Source organism: Pezoporus occidentalis, unplaced genomic scaffold, assembly GCF_034315485.1.
Source record: "Pezoporus occidentalis ecotype Australia unplaced genomic scaffold, CSIRO_AGI_Poc_V1 ctg194, whole genome shotgun sequence".
NCBI classification, from domain to species: domain Eukaryota; kingdom Metazoa; phylum Chordata; class Aves; order Psittaciformes; family Psittacidae; genus Pezoporus; species Pezoporus occidentalis.
Window position 1 is genome coordinate 264,857 of NW_026913791.1, and position 18,713 is coordinate 283,569.

Consider the following 18,713-nt stretch of genomic DNA (forward strand, 5'->3'; position numbering starts at 1 on the left):
ACATCCAGCTTCTGGTATTCAAAGTTGATGAGGCAATATTCTATACAAATTATTTTGATGCATATTTTTTACTTATGTTACAAGTGATGTTATTTGGCATGTCATATTATATTACGACTCATGAGGCAGAGGATTTAATGGGTGTGATGGTCCCTCTGAGCAGATCTGAAATTGGTATGTATATATATAAACTATGTTATTTTACTACTGTATAAACATGCCCCAAATGTACCCACATAAATTCTCACCTGTCTTTCCCAGTTTCCTGTTTAAAAAGGTCATCAAATTGAAGCATCTTGTGGCGAGAAATCATATATGCTTTTAATTGAGGAAGTATCTGATTCATCAGCTGCAGGTTGTTATACACCAAGCCTTTACCATCTCTCCTCATGTAGCTGCTAGGACCCCAGAAGATAAACACGGCTCCGTGGCTCATATTTAAGAGTTCGTTGCGATTTCGCAAAATCCTCTGAATACTGGAGTGTGCAATGACTCGAAGGCTTGTTTTGTTTCCAACATCTTTTCCATAACCTCGAGTAGGTGCATCATTCATTCGTATTACACACTCTGTCTCGTCGATTCTTTCACCTTGTTTACTTCCCAGAAGGTGTCCAGAGCTGGTTACCAGTGCACAGCTCTTGCAGTGCATTTTTAAAGGCTGCAAAGACATACATACTTCAAAATTAGCTGTAGACATCTTCGCACCCACTACATGACAACTATGTTTTACATGTACATGGCATATTTTACAGCAAATATCTCAGAGCACTTTATATAATTCTCTGCCAGCAGTTTTCTGAAATAACTGGGGACACATTATCTGCACATTTCGTAGATGGGGAAAATGTTGTGTAGGTCTACAGCCCTTAAACTTCCTCCGTGGGTTCAAGTCATAGAATTATAGAATCATAGAACAGTTAGGGTTGGAAAGGACCTTAAGATCATCCAGTTCCAAGCCCCCTGCCATGGGCAGGGACACCTCACACTAAACCATGTCACCCAAGGCTCTGTCCAAGCTGGCCTTGAACACCGCCAGGGATGGAGCATTCACAACTTCCCTGAACAGCCCATTCCAGTGCCTCACCACCCTCACAGTATATCCAAGTCCTCACCACCCTTCCTTATATCCAACTCCACTGTTTAAATCCTCCTTTCCACTGCTGCTTCACACAGAGTATTCAGAGCAGCTCCTATACTATTCTTGGCTGCCAGGACTGTACTTCCACTTGCCATAAATGAGCTATAATTAGAGCATTTTTGATTATTCCCTTTCAGTCTTTTGCAGGACATAATCAATTTTAAGTCCTCATAAGCACAGGCGTAAATAGCTTTTCAACCTTGGGGTCAGGGAATTTTGCTACAGGAAGAGAGCTATACCTTGGTCCAATCCTTCCATGCTATTTCCAAGTTGCTATAGAACAAGTGTTCGTGTACCTCTGTGTTTCAACAGTCAGAGCTGGTCATTAATGTCTGTGTATATTTTACATGACAGGGAGTTAGTGCACTGAACTTTTTCTAGCTTGTCAGGTCATGTTTAAAAGTTACACAATAAAATGAAACAAGGAGGTGCCTGATCAGTGAATGGCTGACCTAATAGAATCAGGAGAGTAAAACAAGCTTCCATGAAAATGAAAATGCATGATAAATCCTATTATTGAAGTATGCCACCAATACAGATATAAGTAAGGTAAGTATGAAATTGTATCTGCCGCTCAGCATGAGAACTAAAAAGGGGCCAAGGGTTATCCTCGAACTGCTACTTTGTAACAAGAATACAATAAACTGGGAGGTAAAGACTGTTTAAAAAGGTGGCCTTCCAGGAAACAGTATCTTGCAGCATTTAAGACCAGTAACATCGTATTACAGAATATACATAGCGTGTCTTCTCCTTTCTTTGAAAAAATACAAGTGAAACAACCAACCCCAAAACCAAAACTGGCAAACCGAACTGTGGTTGCTCACTGGTCCAGGCTTCCTTGGAAGGCCATCTGGATCTACTGATCTTCTTCCCTAAGGATGTCCATCAGAAATTTCTTTTCATTGCTAACCATGAAGAATGGCATTCCAATACCATCCTGGTGAGTAACAGGTTGGTTTAATTCCAGAGGCTCCAAATCAGGCACACAATACACAGAGAACAGTTGTCTCCTGCAAGTGGCACTGGCCTGATCCTGTAACACCAAGTAGATCAAGTGTACCTAGGAGGTGACAGTATTCATTGCTCTGAAGAGTGCTAGCAACCTAAGCCCATCTTTTACAACAAGGGCCTCAACACCTCGGGTTCAAACCCTGTGGTCTCCATGGCAGCTTGTTATTCATGCTATTACAAACATGGCTAACATACCTCCAGGTGTAAACTTACTTGGTGGGTTTATTAGCAATGAGGGGACATTATGGTGACACACAATTACACTTAATATCAACCACATGTATATTGGAATCAAATAACTAAATCAGTGTGAAGTGAGGCACAGCTTAAAACTGTAAAGCTGAGAAGAAGACATAGCCTAGGTTTGAGATTATCTCAGACTTCCATTCCAAAATGGCCCCCAGTATTTGAAGGGGATATGTTACTTAAGTAACTTGGTTTTAATTTTGAAGGTAGTAAGTGGTTGTAGTCTGAGCCTTTCTTCTGTGAGAATACCTAAGAATGATTAAATGCTTTTCAGTTAAAGAGAGAATCTGTGTAATGATACAAGCAGTAAGCTTTGTATCTCCATCTTCCCCAAACTGTTAACAAAGTCCCATTTCTTTCACATACATGGATTGTAATCCTGAGCTAATGATATGGGTAGAAATGTTCATGCCTTTGTGAGCCAAGGTTCCTAATGCAGTATTTACATGCATTTTCCTTCAAGCTTTCATCTGCCAGTTTGATGAATTACCAAGCAAAAGCTCTAAGGTGAGCTAGCTGCTCCACCATCATGCTTGGGAAAGCAAGATGAAGTGCTAATGAGGTTAAAGGAAATGTAGTCAGCACCAATATTAACTCACATGGGTTTGAATATCCACATAGCAAGACATTTTCACCTAAACAATCTCTGCTGGTTTCTGGCCTACTGAGCTAAGACTTACTTGTTTCTTTTAAAAGTCTGCCAGAGAATCCATCAGTTGTTAGAAAACAAGGGCCACCATCAGCAGAGCTGTGAACACTTGGGGAGGGAGGGTGAGTGAAGGGATGTCAGCATTTGCTAAATGCCAAACACTAACACCCCCCAAAACACCTGTCCCAGATCTTGTTTGAAAACTGTTTCTTCTGGGAAAAAGTCTTTAGACTGAGAGATATTCAGGTATAGCCCCGCTACTTGAATGATGCATGGGGGCTGAGCCCATGTAGCTGCTCCGGGCAAGTCATTTTCAGTCACCTCACTCAGAGGCTTTCAGTTGTCTACAAAACTCACACCTAAAAACTGTCAGATGAATTCACAGCCAACAGCCACAACAGTCTCCTACCAGCTGTTTATAATGCTTTGACAATATTGAAAGCAAGGGGAGAAAAAGCTATTGGCTGTAATATCATCTCGTTGGGAGGCAGCAGTTGCACTAGAAATGTCATCTACTTAAGCAATAGTAATGGAGGCACAAGGCAGTTCTTTGGGATTGATGACCAGCTGGGAAAAGTTGATGGCCTGAGAATAACCAGGGGCCATTAAGCCAGAAGAACATTAGCTCCGCAGAAAGCTCTGTTACAGTAATTATTACAGTGATGTTTGGGAAAAAAGGCAAACAAAAAAAAAGCAAACCCATGACATATGAGTTACATTTCAGGTAGGAGATGCAGCTCTTGCTTCATGAGCCTTGCTTCAAAATGACCAGAAAAGGGATAGGGTGAGAGGCAGGTGAGTTTTATGGCATCTGTATTAATTACCTTGAAATGTAGCATATTGGGCATGTAAAAGCTGCTGACACTCAGTCATACCCATTGTCAGTAAGCAGCCACAGTTCCATATGTACCTGAATCACATGTACAGCACCTTGCACAACATGGCAGTGCATGTGGCTATTTGGGCAACACAAGGCAGTCATATCAACACTGACGGCACTGAGACAATGAACAAGCCAAGAATTTGCCACAAAAATTGCCCAAATTACCTCTCAGTTCCAGTCACCTAAAGGTACATCCAGGGAAAGGGAGAAGAGAGGGTACAGGACAGCAAGCTCACAGCGTGAGAAACCCGGAAGATGGCAAAATCAGTTGCTGCTTTTCTGGGATAGATGGGCTATCCCAAGGGAATGAAGGAAGCAGGTGAACCTTGCTGGTAAACCCCGTAATAGCACCTTAACGCTGTAACAAATGAGTGCAACCTTGCACCACTGTAAGTATCACAGGCCAAACTAACTCCTGGCAAGTTTCACTTATATAGATTATAGCCTGGGAAGTACTGCTGCTATATGACATACCTCTGATTTGTTTAATACCAACCAACAGACAAACAGAAACAAAAAACAATACCACAATTGTTTCTGTATATTCCAATTTGAGGCAATCCGCTCTGTTATTGACTTTCAAATCTATGTTGTTCAATGTTAGAAAAATGTTACTTTCAGACACTTTATTACTCAAAATAAATCAATGGAAAAATGTTATTCCTGATTCAAAATGTTACTCCTAGATATAATTATTTTCTTTGTGATGCAATCAAAATTCCCCCCCCCCCCCCCAAGTCTCTTATCTTAAAGCAGATTTAGAAAACAAGACAAATACTTTCAGTAAAATCAGGAAACCCTGGCAAATACATTTTTTCCTATACGGAGTACTTAATGACCTACTTTCAAACCCCTGGGTTCAGATCACTCCATTATCAGTAGTATAGAGTATTTTATCTTGGGATAAAAACAGCAAACAGCAACCAACCAACCAACAAACCAACCAACCAAGAACAAACCCAAGATCTTCTGGAGTGAAGAACACCTCACTACAGAGTTCAGCAGAAAAAGACTACCTGTCAGTTCATGAACACCAGCATTCCTCATAGATACATCTGGAAAAACTATAGATGACTTCAAAATAAATATATTGTGAAAGACTGGGAAAAGTTAAAGAATATCCAAATTCCTTTCAGATGAATGACCTTTAACTAAGCATTTGAGACTTACTTATGGCTTGTTCTCGACTGCTGGGTCATCAGCCACTGGCAACAACACTGCGTAATTAATGCATCTCCAGTAATACAGTATTTTGCCCTGGCAGCTTCAGTTCTAACTTTTTATTTGAAGCTTTAAGCTGCTTTGAGGTTTCTTACAAGCTCCTGGCTTGGGACCACTGCTCCACTAGGCTGGTTCCTCCTACCCAGTTTTCCTCTCCCGGAAGCTTTGAGGACAATCTCCCTGTCACAATGGACACCCCAACCTCTGCAGGAGCTCCAGGCATCCTCAACCCATTGCTGGCAAGTGACAAGTGGCTGCTCCAGCTCTTGTGAGCTCCTGTCACTCAGCACTGCTCCAAGTATAAAGCTTCTCTATCCATTACATCCATCCTTCATAAGCAAGCTATACATACTGTTTCTATCTGATTGCCTCCTCCTTTTCCCTAGAAGGCTGACAATTATAAAGGCCAAATCTGTTTTTTTTTTTTGAGAAATTTCTAACAATCACCTTAAAGTAGAATAGAAACCCTGAATCCTCACACTTGTGGAGGATTCTGTAAGTCAACACAGCAAGCTGTGGGGCTCAACCTGTCTCGTTAGTGAAGTGCAGCTGCACTGTACTGTACTGTACTGCACTGCAGTAGTGATTTCTACAATGCAAGTACTCTGAGAGACATGATCCTGTGAAAATAATGCAAGATCCCTGATTATTTTTGCTTTGTAATATGTTGATGTTTCATAAAAATAAGAAAACAACTAAAAATGAAAATACATACAAGCACAAAGGTTTGCTTTGCTATTTTTCAAGTCCCATCTATCTGATGCACTATGAAATGATGCTCTCGAACTAGTCTCCGAACAGTAAAAAATCATTCAGATGCATAGTGGGACATTTCAGGTAACACTTCTGTATATAAAAAGCTGGAACAAAAAACCAGACTGAAACACTTAACGTGTGAAGAGAATTTTGAACTTCAACCAAGTTCAACTTGCTCTGGTACATACCCCTTTCAAGTCTCTGGGAGTTTTGATTTTGTGGTGCCAAGTTCTGATCTAAGAAATGATTTTGCTTTGACTTTGACATTTTCACATGTATGTTCAGATGCAGAGTGTAGCTTAATTTCTACACTCTGCATGTCACCCCAGACTTCTCCCTCAAGCTTTGTGCATTTTTATTCTTTAACCCTTATGCTAGCAGGTACAGAGACCTCTTAAAGAGGGGGGGAGAAAAATCCTCTGAGCAAACACATTTATAATTTTTGTTGAACTAGGCAGTTGGAATGTTGGAGCATCTGCCATGAAAATAAACTGCATTATCGCTGAACTAAAAACACTGATTGTCTTGAAAACTATATCCTAGTGGCTGATACCACACAAGTAAACAGAAAGGGTAGGAGATACCACTTGCCCAACATTGTTCATCCTTATGCAAATCTAAGTAACAAGTGTTTGCAACAAAACTTTGCAATTCAAAAAAGGCCTGGCAAGTCTGTTCATAAAGATAAATGCATGTCTGTTTAACAAGATAAGAGATAAAACAAATGAATTTCTTATTACTTCTCTCTGTTTCTTGGGCTGTGGAGCTTGCATATGCAAATGTTATGGAAACATTAGCATCTTCATTTCCCATTGATTCTTCAGAGTTAATTATATAACTGGACTCTGCCTTCAAATATTTGATAAGTAGAAACAGTGAAATAACCAACCTTCAGCAAATGCATTCATTACAGTAGTGATCACAGCACCCTAGGCTTTATTCCTCCAAGGAATGGAGTATTTTTGTTTTCCATGATACTATACTGATGGGCATCTGCAAAACCTGTAATAAAAGTACAATCATTCTATTTTGAAAAGGCCCTTAGACATGTCTAATTCAATTTCAAAACATGAGGCTGTATTATGAAAAGAAAATAGAAAAACAAATGTACTCCATAAAGCTTTCACTGGGATAATTTTCTTAGAAAAAGTACTGTTAAGCACATTAGTCACTGAAGAGCCTTCTGCTTGTGTGAAGTGTTTTCCGGCACATTAACTCTTTTTCAGGGAACTGCCTGCTAGTCAAAGCTTCCATTAGATTAATTAAAATATGGCTCCTCTCACTGGAAAGAAAAGGCATGAGTTTGGTTACAGGACATTGACCACCTACAGAAACTGAGCCCTTTCTAGTTATATAAAATACACGCAGCAGCAGCACACGAGACTGAACAACAATGTAACTTTTAGTATATGAAGCACATTTCTCCTCTTATTAGGAAGCATGATTACAGTTGCTGATGTTTTCCCCTAAGCCACCTGAAGTGAATATAAGGTGCAACCTTGCAAATTGTCAGCACATATAAAGCTAAGATTTAGAGAGTAGTTTCTATCCTGCATCCTATAGATGTGTCCCATGAGGAAGATTAGTATCAATCATAGGCTTATTGGAGAGGGAGATAGGATACAATGATAACCTGAAGCTATCAACTAGAGTAATGGTCTAAGAAGAAAAAGCAATCAGAGAAAGAAAAGAATATCCTCAATGAAAGACGGAACTGGAAAATCAGGCAGGAATGTATCACATTGATGAACATGAGCTGTTATACAAGAGAGAGAATCATATGAACAATATACAGACTCTAAAGAAATGGTTATTACCTAATGTTTATCTTAAAAGGAGTGCAAATAGACATCCATATTACATCAAACTCCTTTACTTCTGTTCTGCAGCTAAAATACTTGCATTAATATGCAATAAAGCCATAACTATGGTGTCTTACTATGCAAAATGTTATCACTGAAGTGTCAGAAAAACAGGAATTATTTCAACAGCCTACAAAAAAGGGTATTGGACAGTCAGATTTTTGCTTTAGGAAGTTTTCATATCAACTTCTCTTATCTGCTTTGGTATGTTTTGGCACCCCTTTCCAGTTCAAATGCTCCATGGACATACTTCCTCAGCTGCTCTCTCTGCACCTGTCATGGATGTGCAAAGGTGTTTTTGAGCTTCAGGTTCAACAACACACAATGTTCCCAAGGTAGCCTCCATAATCATATTGATACTAAAGACAGATGCTAGAAACAGGTATCGGCAGCAAAACTGGTCAAAACATCCAGATGAAAAGAAAACATTTTGGAAACAGATGTTTAAAACTATCTATATCTGCAACTCTGTATCACTGTAATATTAACTGGTTTCGGACTACAACTAAATTTGAAAAACAATCCTCTGAATTCAAGGGTCAGCTCTTGAGATTTTTTGGGTGGATGGAAAAATTCAGCACTGAAATGTGCCTACTGAGGGATAATTAGATAAGTACAGGAGATGGCACTCTGTCTGCCAATATGGCATTGCTTCTCCAAAGAGATGCTCTTCAATTCATAGCAGGATGTTGAAACTATCTTCTGAGTAAGTTAGGGGTAAATAAGTTTGGGTGAGAAGGACGAGGTTAACTCCCAGTTTCTGGTAACTGGAGAAAAAAGCTGTCTGGAGACAAAGAAGGTGTCTCTTGGAAGAAGGAACTCTGAGCTGGGCAAATGAGAAGAGAGAGACCTTGAACAACTGAGCCAGGAAAGAGCTGATATCAAGTCAGCTAATTACAATGAGAGAGGTAAGAGGTCTATTTCTGCATCTACGTATTTCACAGACATTTATAACTGTGCATTCTCTTGTGGCTGTGGCACATAAACACACTCATTGTATTATTATATGCTTTACCATCAACTGATTTGAATGAAGCATAATTCCCAGGCACTTGGCTAACTCTCTTCAGTATATTCCTTGCTTAAAGATGTAGGTTATCTATAACTGGGGAAATGATATAAATTAAATCCACAGTTACCCACCCGTGGTCAAGGAATCTGAAGAGTAGAAGGGCATGCCACAGAGAGGATGCAAGAGGTAGGTTTAAGTACAGATACCACAGAAATCAAGGAAAAAATATATCATCTTTAAGTGAGCAACAGCAGAGATGGAACCTTCCTGCAATAAGGTGAAAAGTGGAGTACCAGGGGATTTGTGGGTGCTTTATACACTTTATCTGCTTTTCATTTTACATTTTTAGTCCTAAATTGTATTCCTTGGATGTGATGTGTCGTTTGAAGTGCATTTTACCTTGTAGTGACATTAAACAATTCCTGCTCACTTCTTCCTGCATGGGTGGGGGAGTATATTTCACTGGATCACTCCTTGGATCCATTTCATAATGGGAATAGGAGGCAAAGGTAAGTAAAAACAAGGCAGGAAAAAAAAAAAAGAAAAGAAGATAGGTGGATGATACCGGTTTCTTTAGTGATACCTAATGCACATAAAATTCAGCCCAAAATGCTACAATAAGATGGGTGATGGTAGTCATGGAAGAATGGAAAGGAGAGCATGGCAGCATGACCAAGAAGTGCTAGGCTGCAGAGGTTTTCTTTAAAGCATCTCTTAATCTTTCATTGTTTCAAATCACCATTACTGAATGCCTTGACATCTAACTGATATCCGTCAGCAGGAAGTTTCAAATCCTGCAAGCAGTGGTTGGACTCTGTACCATGCCTGGCTGCAGCCCAGCATTCTTGTTTCATGTGAATGAACTTCTGTCAAATGGTTTCTTCAGAGCTATAGGCACATTCTAAAGTAGTTTTTCTGCACTGGACATGTAGGTCATCCTTCCAGCTTTATTGCCCCCCCAGATAATACCCACCCACCTAAACAGGATATTTTTACAAACCCAGACCTCTCTAGAGCCACAATTTCTGCTCTCAGGAGAGATGACAGGATATTTTCTTCTTGCAGGAGAGAAATACTGAAGTGTCAACAGTTTTTTGTACAGGAATCTCTCAGTAAAGAATTAAAAAAAAAAAAAAGACGACCAGCTACTCATCAGGTGTAACTGCGTCAGTCCACTGAACAAAGATGTGACCAGGTAATTCAATCCGTCTTTACTGCATGGCCCTTGGCTTGCCCTCAGGGGCTGCTTCACCCTGCAGCAGAATGGTCCAGGACCCTCTGCCTGCAGCTGCCCAAACCCCACCGCCTTGCTGACAGGGCAAGGTGGCACCAGGTATATCAGGTGGTTCTCAGGAGCTGCCTGATGCTTCACCCTCAAGAGCCCAGCAGTCATGTCTACCTTACTGCATGAGCAGAGGTGTAACATCTGACCCCAACAGCCTGCAGCATCCCCAGGAGGGCTCTGTGCAGTGCCCCTTACCTATGCTGTCCTCACCATTCCCCTCCCTGTGCCACACAAGGCCACCCACAGCCCCAGTGGCTGTCCCACTGATGTCTCTTGCTGTGTGTGACAAATACATCTTCAGAGGACAGGGCAAGGCAGGGCAGAAAGGGACACCAACAGTGCAGGAAAGGCAAACACAGTGACAATCTGCCAGGAGATGGCATGAGAGCATAATCCTGACTCGGCCTGCCCAGTTGCACACAAGTGTCCAAACTGCTTGCAAGGAAGAGGCCTTGAGGACAGCTGGCACCTGGACAGTATTAACCAAGTGGGAATTTCACCCTGGGCATAGCAGTGTCTGCACTGTGTTAGGCCTATTTCCCAGTTTTGCCCATCTGAAGAGAAACCAACACATCCTCCCAGGAGAAACTGTTGCTCCTGTTAGTGCACACAGCCAGGAGGAGCATCTGTCCTGGAAATCCACATTTGGAGAAACAAGCAGCCAAACTCCACTGATGTGTCAGCATTTAATTATAGAGCTGGAATGTGGTTCGAATCTCTCCCTTTCTATGTGTCCTGCTTCCCAAAACACAGAAAACAGCACCAGTGCATGCTTTCTACCTCTCAAAAATAATTATCACACTACAGCTACGATAATTCAACAAAAATTAATTACGTTCTATAGAAGGGGACAGGTTCTGAAATTTTAGCTGGTTTGCTTTTTAATTATTGTATTACATTGAGAACACAGCGAAATCTTTTTAACATGCTAGACGTGCTGCAGGTTTTGTTTGCTTTGAGAGACTGCAATGGATGCTATGTTTTCATTTAATTAAAAAAATAAGTTACTAAAATAGTCTATTTTGGTTCAGTATGCGTTTGCTTTACATGTGGATGGGTTCACATCAGAAATGAGGTATTTTTTTTCAATCTGTATTGAGCAACAGACATCTGGGAAAGCAAATAAAGAACAGATCAATGTATTTTCAAAAGAAAGCTTGTTAATACAAAAACAAGTAGTCCTGTCAAAACCAGGTTATTTTTGAATAGTCACCATTTCCAAAGGAATCAATCTATCCCATAGCTAAATAGGGCATTACCTTTTTGACAAGAACAACATAACACAACCTCAGAAACTGGAATGCTTGCAGAAACCTCACACCAAGTATGGAGAGGAACTTGTAAGAGCAAGTGGTGATAAGAGAAGGGTGTGTGTGTGTGTATGGTTTCAAACAGAAAGGAGGATAGATTTAGATATTAGGAAGAAATTCTTTACCGTGAAGGTGGTGAGACACAGGGTGCCTGGAGAACTTGTGGCTGCCCCATCCCTGGCAGTGTTTAAGGCCAGACTGGACAGGGTCTTGAGCAACGTGATCTAGTGGAAGGTGACCCCGCCCATGGCAGGGGATGTGGAGACAATCTTTAAGGTCCCTTCCAACCCGAACCATTCTGTTATGAAGTATGAACTACCTTATGAAGAAACAACTTGTCTGGGTAGATGCATCATCACTTCCAGCTACGTTTCTGGGGGGCATGGCTAGCTGTTTGAATGTAGGGTGGGTTGGCTGAAACAGGCACACCATTTATGAGAAAGAAATACTAATATCCAGCTCCTGAGCAGCCTTAAAGGGGAATCAGAGAAAGATTTTGTCAGATGCAGGAAAAGAAGTGTAGGCACCCAGTTCACTTGAAATTCAAATGAGGAAACAGTGAGTTGGTGCTTTCAGGGTTAGGCAGCAGCTAAGCAAAGATTTTTAATACTGCAATTTTACATTTACATTTAGGAGTGGAGCTTTAATTGGGTTAAGTCCTGCCTTACATACCAAAGCACTACACAAGCACTAACTCTGTGTTCCAGTATTAAATAAAGTCCTAGAGAACTGCAGCCACATACCTGATTCATCACTCTTTGGAAGGCTACAATAAATCTGTCATGGAAGCCTACTAATTGCTAGTAAATCACCGTCACAAGCATATCCAAAAAGAGTAAAAATGAAGAGCCGAACATTCAAAGAGCTCTGGGGTGAAATTCTGTCCCTTTACAGATGAACCTGTAATCTATGTGAAAATAAATGATATATAATGATTACTAAATTTGAAGTCAAATCTTCACATGGGGACAATTCAGTAAGATTAGGTGACTACAGGACTATAGAGCAGCATCAATTATGAAGCCTGAAATAGTGTCATATCCCTCAGAGGCTACAAGAACTCTGAATTGCTTCATTCACCAACATCAGAAGACATTCACTTTCACCAAAGGGTCTGGGGGTTCTCATTTGGAAGAGAAAAAGAAAAAAAACAACCAGAAGGCATGAGCCCAAAGATGACTGGCAATGATCCCAATTTATCTGAGCTACCATTTGCACTGCCAATTGATGGGAAATGAAGTGTGATCAATTCTAGGCCACTGTACATCGTTCCCATTGACTGACCTGCCAATCCTTGATTGAATAATTAGTTAAGATATCAATATCTGCCATTTTGCACAATGCTCACAAGACAAAGCTCTCAAGTTTTCATAAAATGGACAATTATCACGTTATCTCTAACTACATTTTCTTTCACAGATATGACTAAGCCTTTATATTGCCAAAATATGGAATAAAAACATAACGGTGCATAAGAAGTGGTAAAATCCAGAAGCATGAAATCTAGAGGTCAGTGCAACCCCTGAAGTAATACAACATACATTTTTAATATTACAGGTGGATAATAAGCCATATCAGAAAGGATTAGATCTGTGCTCCTCATAGTTTACTTTAAGTAGCAACCTGTCTATTTTCCATTCTCAATATCAGGGGAAACAGCTAACTCGGGTATTCGGTGGTGACTGACAGCAATGCTGACACTTTAATAGCAGCTACTGTTTAAGAGCACTATCACCATTCTGTGATTCTTAAATAAAGATTTAATCTACTTTTGATGCAGCAGAGCTCTGCAGACCAGGCAATCTGCTGCTAGGGCACATGAAAAGGTGGGGGTTTCTCTAATCCCATCACCCAGTCCCACACCGAGTGTGTAACCAGCTGTTCCAAAGCCATAAATTTGACTAGGAAAGGCTCTGCCTGATATTATGCTTTACATTACAGTCCCAAATCAGAACTGCTAGCAAACAGGGACACAACAGTTACTTTTCTATCTCAGACACAAATGGTGTTAACTGCAAATACAAATCAGTTATTCAGTGCAAAAATGATGACTTGTAAATTAGGCCATTTATAAGCACCCTGGCATTTCTATGTTTAGTTCACACGCATGGACATAGTTTCCAAGTATCCATATGCCATAGCAGTATCTAAGGACATCACTTCTCCCAAAACCATTCTGTCACGGCTTTAGGTGCCTCACCACCTTTCCCCTTAATTCTCATATCTATTCTCTTATCTGCCAATGAAGAGCAAAACCAGAAATGGAAATGTGCAAACTGAAAATGCAAATGCATCATCTAAAATGCAGGAAAGTGCTAGTAGTGGCTTACAAGGCAGAAATGAAGAAACCATGTGAAAGAGAAAATACCCTACTCCACATCATGGATGACTAATTTCTTCCCACACTACACTGTAATAAATACTAGCCTTTGCTAACAAAAGAACAGGAAAGCTTTTTACCAGAGCTAATAAAGACATGCCCTGCTTAATGTTCACTTCAGTGTGCCTAAGTGGCAGACATTTCTGGTTTGCTGGTAGTAGCCACTCAGATAATCCAAAGAAAACAGATTCTTCTTTCCTCTGGGGCTGATGACAGGTTAAAGCATTATGCCATAGCTTGGTATTCACAAAAGGCTTCTTTGGACATGACACCAACCCTATCCTAGGTCTTTATTATTCAACAGGCAGAAAATATTGCACCAGTGAGGTCCTATTACTTGCTGGCTGATTGTTTTTTCGATCCCTGCACCCAACAGGTGCATGTTATAGCTGCCACATGCCTTAGTATATTTCTGTGGCTGCTGCTGTAGTGCAGTAGTTTGCATAACACTTTGAAGTGAACAGTTCTTAAGAGAGGAAATCTGCATTACACAGGCAGCACTTGTATCACAGACGAACTATATATTCAAGTTCAATGCATATCTTTTTATGTCAAACCAGCTTTCTTGTGCAACTCTTTATCAACAGAATTCTCTAATTAGGGAAGTGACACAAGTTGGACTGATCGCCCCCCTGAATTGTTTCAGCAGTGTTTGCCCACCAAGTACAGGCTATACAAGCTCTGTGCGGCCGGCAAACTCTTACTATGGAAATGTGATTTACATATATGTTTACTAATTGCAGACAAATACAGTCTGTGCATTTTGCATGCTGAAAGAGCTTTCTCTCTTATGTTCTAAATGATGCCTTTTAATCCTATTTGAAGACCAGTTATCCAACATTATGTTGCAGTATTTTATAATGCGTTTGTCCCTCCTGGTTGAAATGACCAACTCAAACCCACAGACAGATAAATTGTTAACACCCCATCTTCATCAGAAATAACTGTACACTTCCTGTGTTACCCATGGCAATTTGCATCTTAGTACTTGGTGGGCCTCTCCTTTTTTTTCTTTTTCTTTTTATCTGTGGTTTTCTACAGGGCTTAGCTCTGGTGAGTATTAATTAAGCACTGTGAGCATCATGGTAGAAAATGACTCCTTTCTCCCTGCTAGCAAGACTTGTAGCAGGGTATATAAAACATAAAACAAAATATTCTACCCTTTCCAGACTAGCCCAAAGCACAAACAAGTACTAGCATTCTCTTTGTTGTTTTACCCAGAGCAAATGCTACATCAAGTTCAAGACAGACAGTTGCATCTCGAGCAAACTGGCTCCAGGAATCAATCAACTTACCTCATCCAAGAAGATGTCTAGGCTTTTACATTTGCGGAAATGGTTACTAGACATTCAGTAATAATGACAACATGAATGGCTGACAAGACTTTATTTTCCTCTGAGATTGGAAAATTCTGATTCTGTTTGGCAATAAATGTAAATTATTTACTGTGTAAAGATATGGTAGATACCATGCAGTCTGCTACACACGGGTGTACATAATTCTTATATTCCGTAATTGTGCACTATATATGCATTGATAGAACTGCCGGCAGAATATTTCTATTTTGAATAATTTTCCACATATTAACCATTCATCTTAATATCATGACTTTCCTTATCTGACTATTTTATCAAGAATTGTTAGGGATATTTATTCAGCTAAAGCTTACTGAATTGAAAACTTTCAGTTGTTTAGCAGGTCAGGGAAAAAGTGGATAAAGAACCCTCAGGACTGCGCATGATGCCAACACCCTCCAAAATAACATTTACTAAGGAGATTTTCACAAGCAGCAATCTCTATTTATTAAAGCGGTAAAATCAGTCTTTCAATATCTGAAAGAATTAAACATTCCCTGTGAAAATCAGCCATACACCATCACAGGAGATTCCCCTTTATCCAGCATCAGTTAAATTTCACTGTCTAAATTTCTCCTTTACATCTCCATTTCCAACTGCCTAACACACTTCAACAAGCTTTCAAAGGCAGGCTGGCATCACAGAATTCTCTCTCAAACCCAGGCGGCTTCCTCTGCATCAAGTTTCTCCACTCACTATTTTTTTCAGTGTTTTTTCCTTTCCTTTGTGGTTGCTCACTCCCCAGTACATCTTCATTTTCGAGACTAAAGTCGCTGTGCCACATATATGCCATCGCAGTGATACAACGTAAGTGAAGCACATACGGCAAATTAAGACCGCATTTGAAACATCCCTGAAATCTGTTCTGAAGGATGAAGAGAACACATAAAAAACAGGATATGAATGTGCATTTCAGGATGTTAACAAAATCAGTCTTTTTTCTACTTCTTTTGTATCTGCTATTAGCACAATACTACCAATGATGGACAAACTGCAGCCCATGGACAGTTTGTAGAATCTGTCTTCCGTATGTATTCATCACTTGTTAAAAACATATGGCAGTTACTTTATGAAAGCATATTTTGATAACCAATACAAGTTCAGGTCTACGTTTTGTTTTGTTTTGTTCTTCCTCCCAGGAATACAGTGACAGTTGTTTATGACACATCTGCAAATTAACAGCTTACTGGACCTTAGTAGACAACCTAGTTGACTCAAGCATCACCAGCTGAGAAGGATGAACTGCTGCACATAAGAGCGTTAAATTGATTACCCGTTTACTCTTCTTACCATATTGACAGTTGTTACAATTTTATTACATATTTCATAATATTGCACGTTTTTCTTACATCTCCACCTCCCAGAATGGGATTAGGAGAGAACAAGTTTCTCAGAGAAGATGAGAAACTGAAAAATGTAACGTTAAGTACACAATGGAACTTCAAAAGCAAAGGAAAAATAAACTCCAAATACAATAATATTTATAGCTTATGATTTTTAAACCACAATATTAGTTGGACACTGTTTCTGACTTTTTGACTTGGGTTGTCCAGAGGTATGGTATCTAGGGAGTGTGTGAAGAATGGTCACACATGCACACTTCAGACTTCTGTAGTTATCATAACTGACATACTGCTGCTTAATCTGTATGTACTTGCTATCCAGAAGTTTCGAGTAATTCTACCTGGGAAGTGTTGCACCATACTCTCCTTTTTAGCCTGTTAAGTGTCAGGATTCCCACCAGCAGTTTGGAGAACAGTGCTTTGAGGTCGGGTGCTCTAAAAAACTTAAGCCCAGCATTTCCTTGGCCTCAGTTTAATATGTCCTCCTCCCCAAAGTAAGTTCTGCAACACAACCTGAGAATTTCCTGAATCTTCTGCAGGGTAACATTGCCTTCAGCATCACAACAACTCTCTGCTGGGTCACCCTGCTGCTGGCTCCATCCCTCTATGACAGAACATGCCACATAAGTTTCAGTGAGTCTGTTCTATTCCATCCCTCTCAGACAAATGCACTGGAGCCTCTATTTCATGGACTCATACAATCGCAGAATAAGCAAGGTTGGAAAAGACCTGTAAGATCATCAAGTCCAACCATTACCCCAGGACTGCCAGGACCACCACTAAACCATATCGCTGAGGTTTGCATATTTGCTTTGTTCTTCCCACTACAGTAAAAGACTTGATTGTGCTACTTCTCCTCCACTTTTCTTTCTGAAGAACAAGCCAGTAAGGAGTTACCTGCCACATGTCCTGGTAAAAACAGTAAGGCCATTTGGACCACTCTTGTCCTCTCTGCTCTTGCCTTCCTTCTGAGAAAAACCAGCAACTTAACTCATTCCTGCAGGCAAAATTTCTCCTCACCCTGGGAGAGTGAATTATGTGTTTCTCTGTCCAGTTCTTGGCACTGATATACAACCCCCAAGTGACAATGGGAATTAAAGGAATTAGAAAAAAGCCACCATGAGTGAGACTGTAACTCTCATTGAAATGTTCGGCAAAATCCTTCATGCCAAATGAGAGAGATGCTGCAAGATGCCTTAAAAATTGATCCCAAATGAATCAATCACCTTAGTAAGATTTGGCAGGACTGATCTGCCTCACAAAGCCAGCACTGCCTCCTGGCATCCTGAAGGTAATCATTAGTGAGAAAGCCAACAACTGAATGAATGTAGAAGCAGATGAGAATCACTTACTCCTAGGGCAGGCTTTAGCTCCAGAGATAGCCTGAACTACTGCACCATATCACTTTCCTGCCCACACTGGAAAGCTTATGTTCTGTCTCAGAGGATGCTTTCAGAATGTGATAACACAATGAGGAAAGTACAGGCTTAAGCGTGCTGTTTGCTCTCTCCAGGCTGGCAAGCTACCTACTTACATGAAACAACAATCGTACATGCTATTTTTTTCCAAGCCTTACTGGACAGTTCAACAAGGATGAGATGCTGCTGCTCTCCAGCACAAATCCTAAATTTTCTGCAGTGAACTATGATCACCAAGAGTTGCTGAAGCGAAGATATGCCATGAGATGACAACATGGCTTTCATCCATCTAACCTCATTTTGCCATAAAGGAAAATGCATCTTTTAAAAAGCTCTTTCTTGGCTAGCAGTAAATATGCAAGTAATTTATCACCAACAATACCATTATTGCACTGAAACTGATTCCATTTAAAGAACTTTCAACCCTTAAAGGGCTTCAAGCAATTCTCAGTAAATTTCCATGCCTAGATATGTCAATAAATTCAGTCTCTTAAGCTGCAAGAAAACCCATCATGGGAATAATACTCCATTTACCAAATGTATGCAAATAAATTTGACTAACAAAAAATATCACTTTAAAAACAGAAAGACAAATACTATTTGTACTTATCAGTATTAGCACAATTTTGCCCCATTTCCTTTGTTTTGTACCAGACAAACTACGAAAATGTGATTCCTTCACAGGCAATAATCCTGCTGAGCTTCACCTTTTACCCCAGTCTCTTCATGAAATTCATTCTAGCTGCCGAGTGTGACAGGTATGCAGCAATATACACTTGGTGATGAGCACTTGTGACAGCATTTAAGTTGACCCAGTTTTCAAGCTAGTTCATATATCTTAGTG

At 40.2% G+C, this 18,713-nt stretch overlaps 2 protein-coding genes across 5 annotated transcripts in view; both read right to left on the minus strand.

Annotated features, from left to right (window-relative positions):
* EBNA1BP2 (EBNA1 binding protein 2) overlaps positions 1 to 18,713 on the minus strand; it is a 498,012-nt gene that overhangs the window by 87,196 nt on the left and 392,103 nt on the right. The gene's annotated exons all lie outside the window — the stretch shown is intronic.
* The window catches only part of ST6GALNAC5 (ST6 N-acetylgalactosaminide alpha-2,6-sialyltransferase 5), a 126,373-nt gene that overhangs the window by 13,768 nt on the left and 93,892 nt on the right, over positions 1 to 18,713 (minus strand). For all 4 annotated transcript variants that reach the window (XM_062617244.1, XM_062617241.1, XM_062617243.1 and 1 more), the window contains one exon: positions 249 to 658. In XM_062617244.1, coding sequence (XP_062473228.1) covers positions 249 to 658 — 410 coding nt within the window. The remainder of the gene's footprint in view (positions 1 to 248; positions 659 to 18,713) is intronic.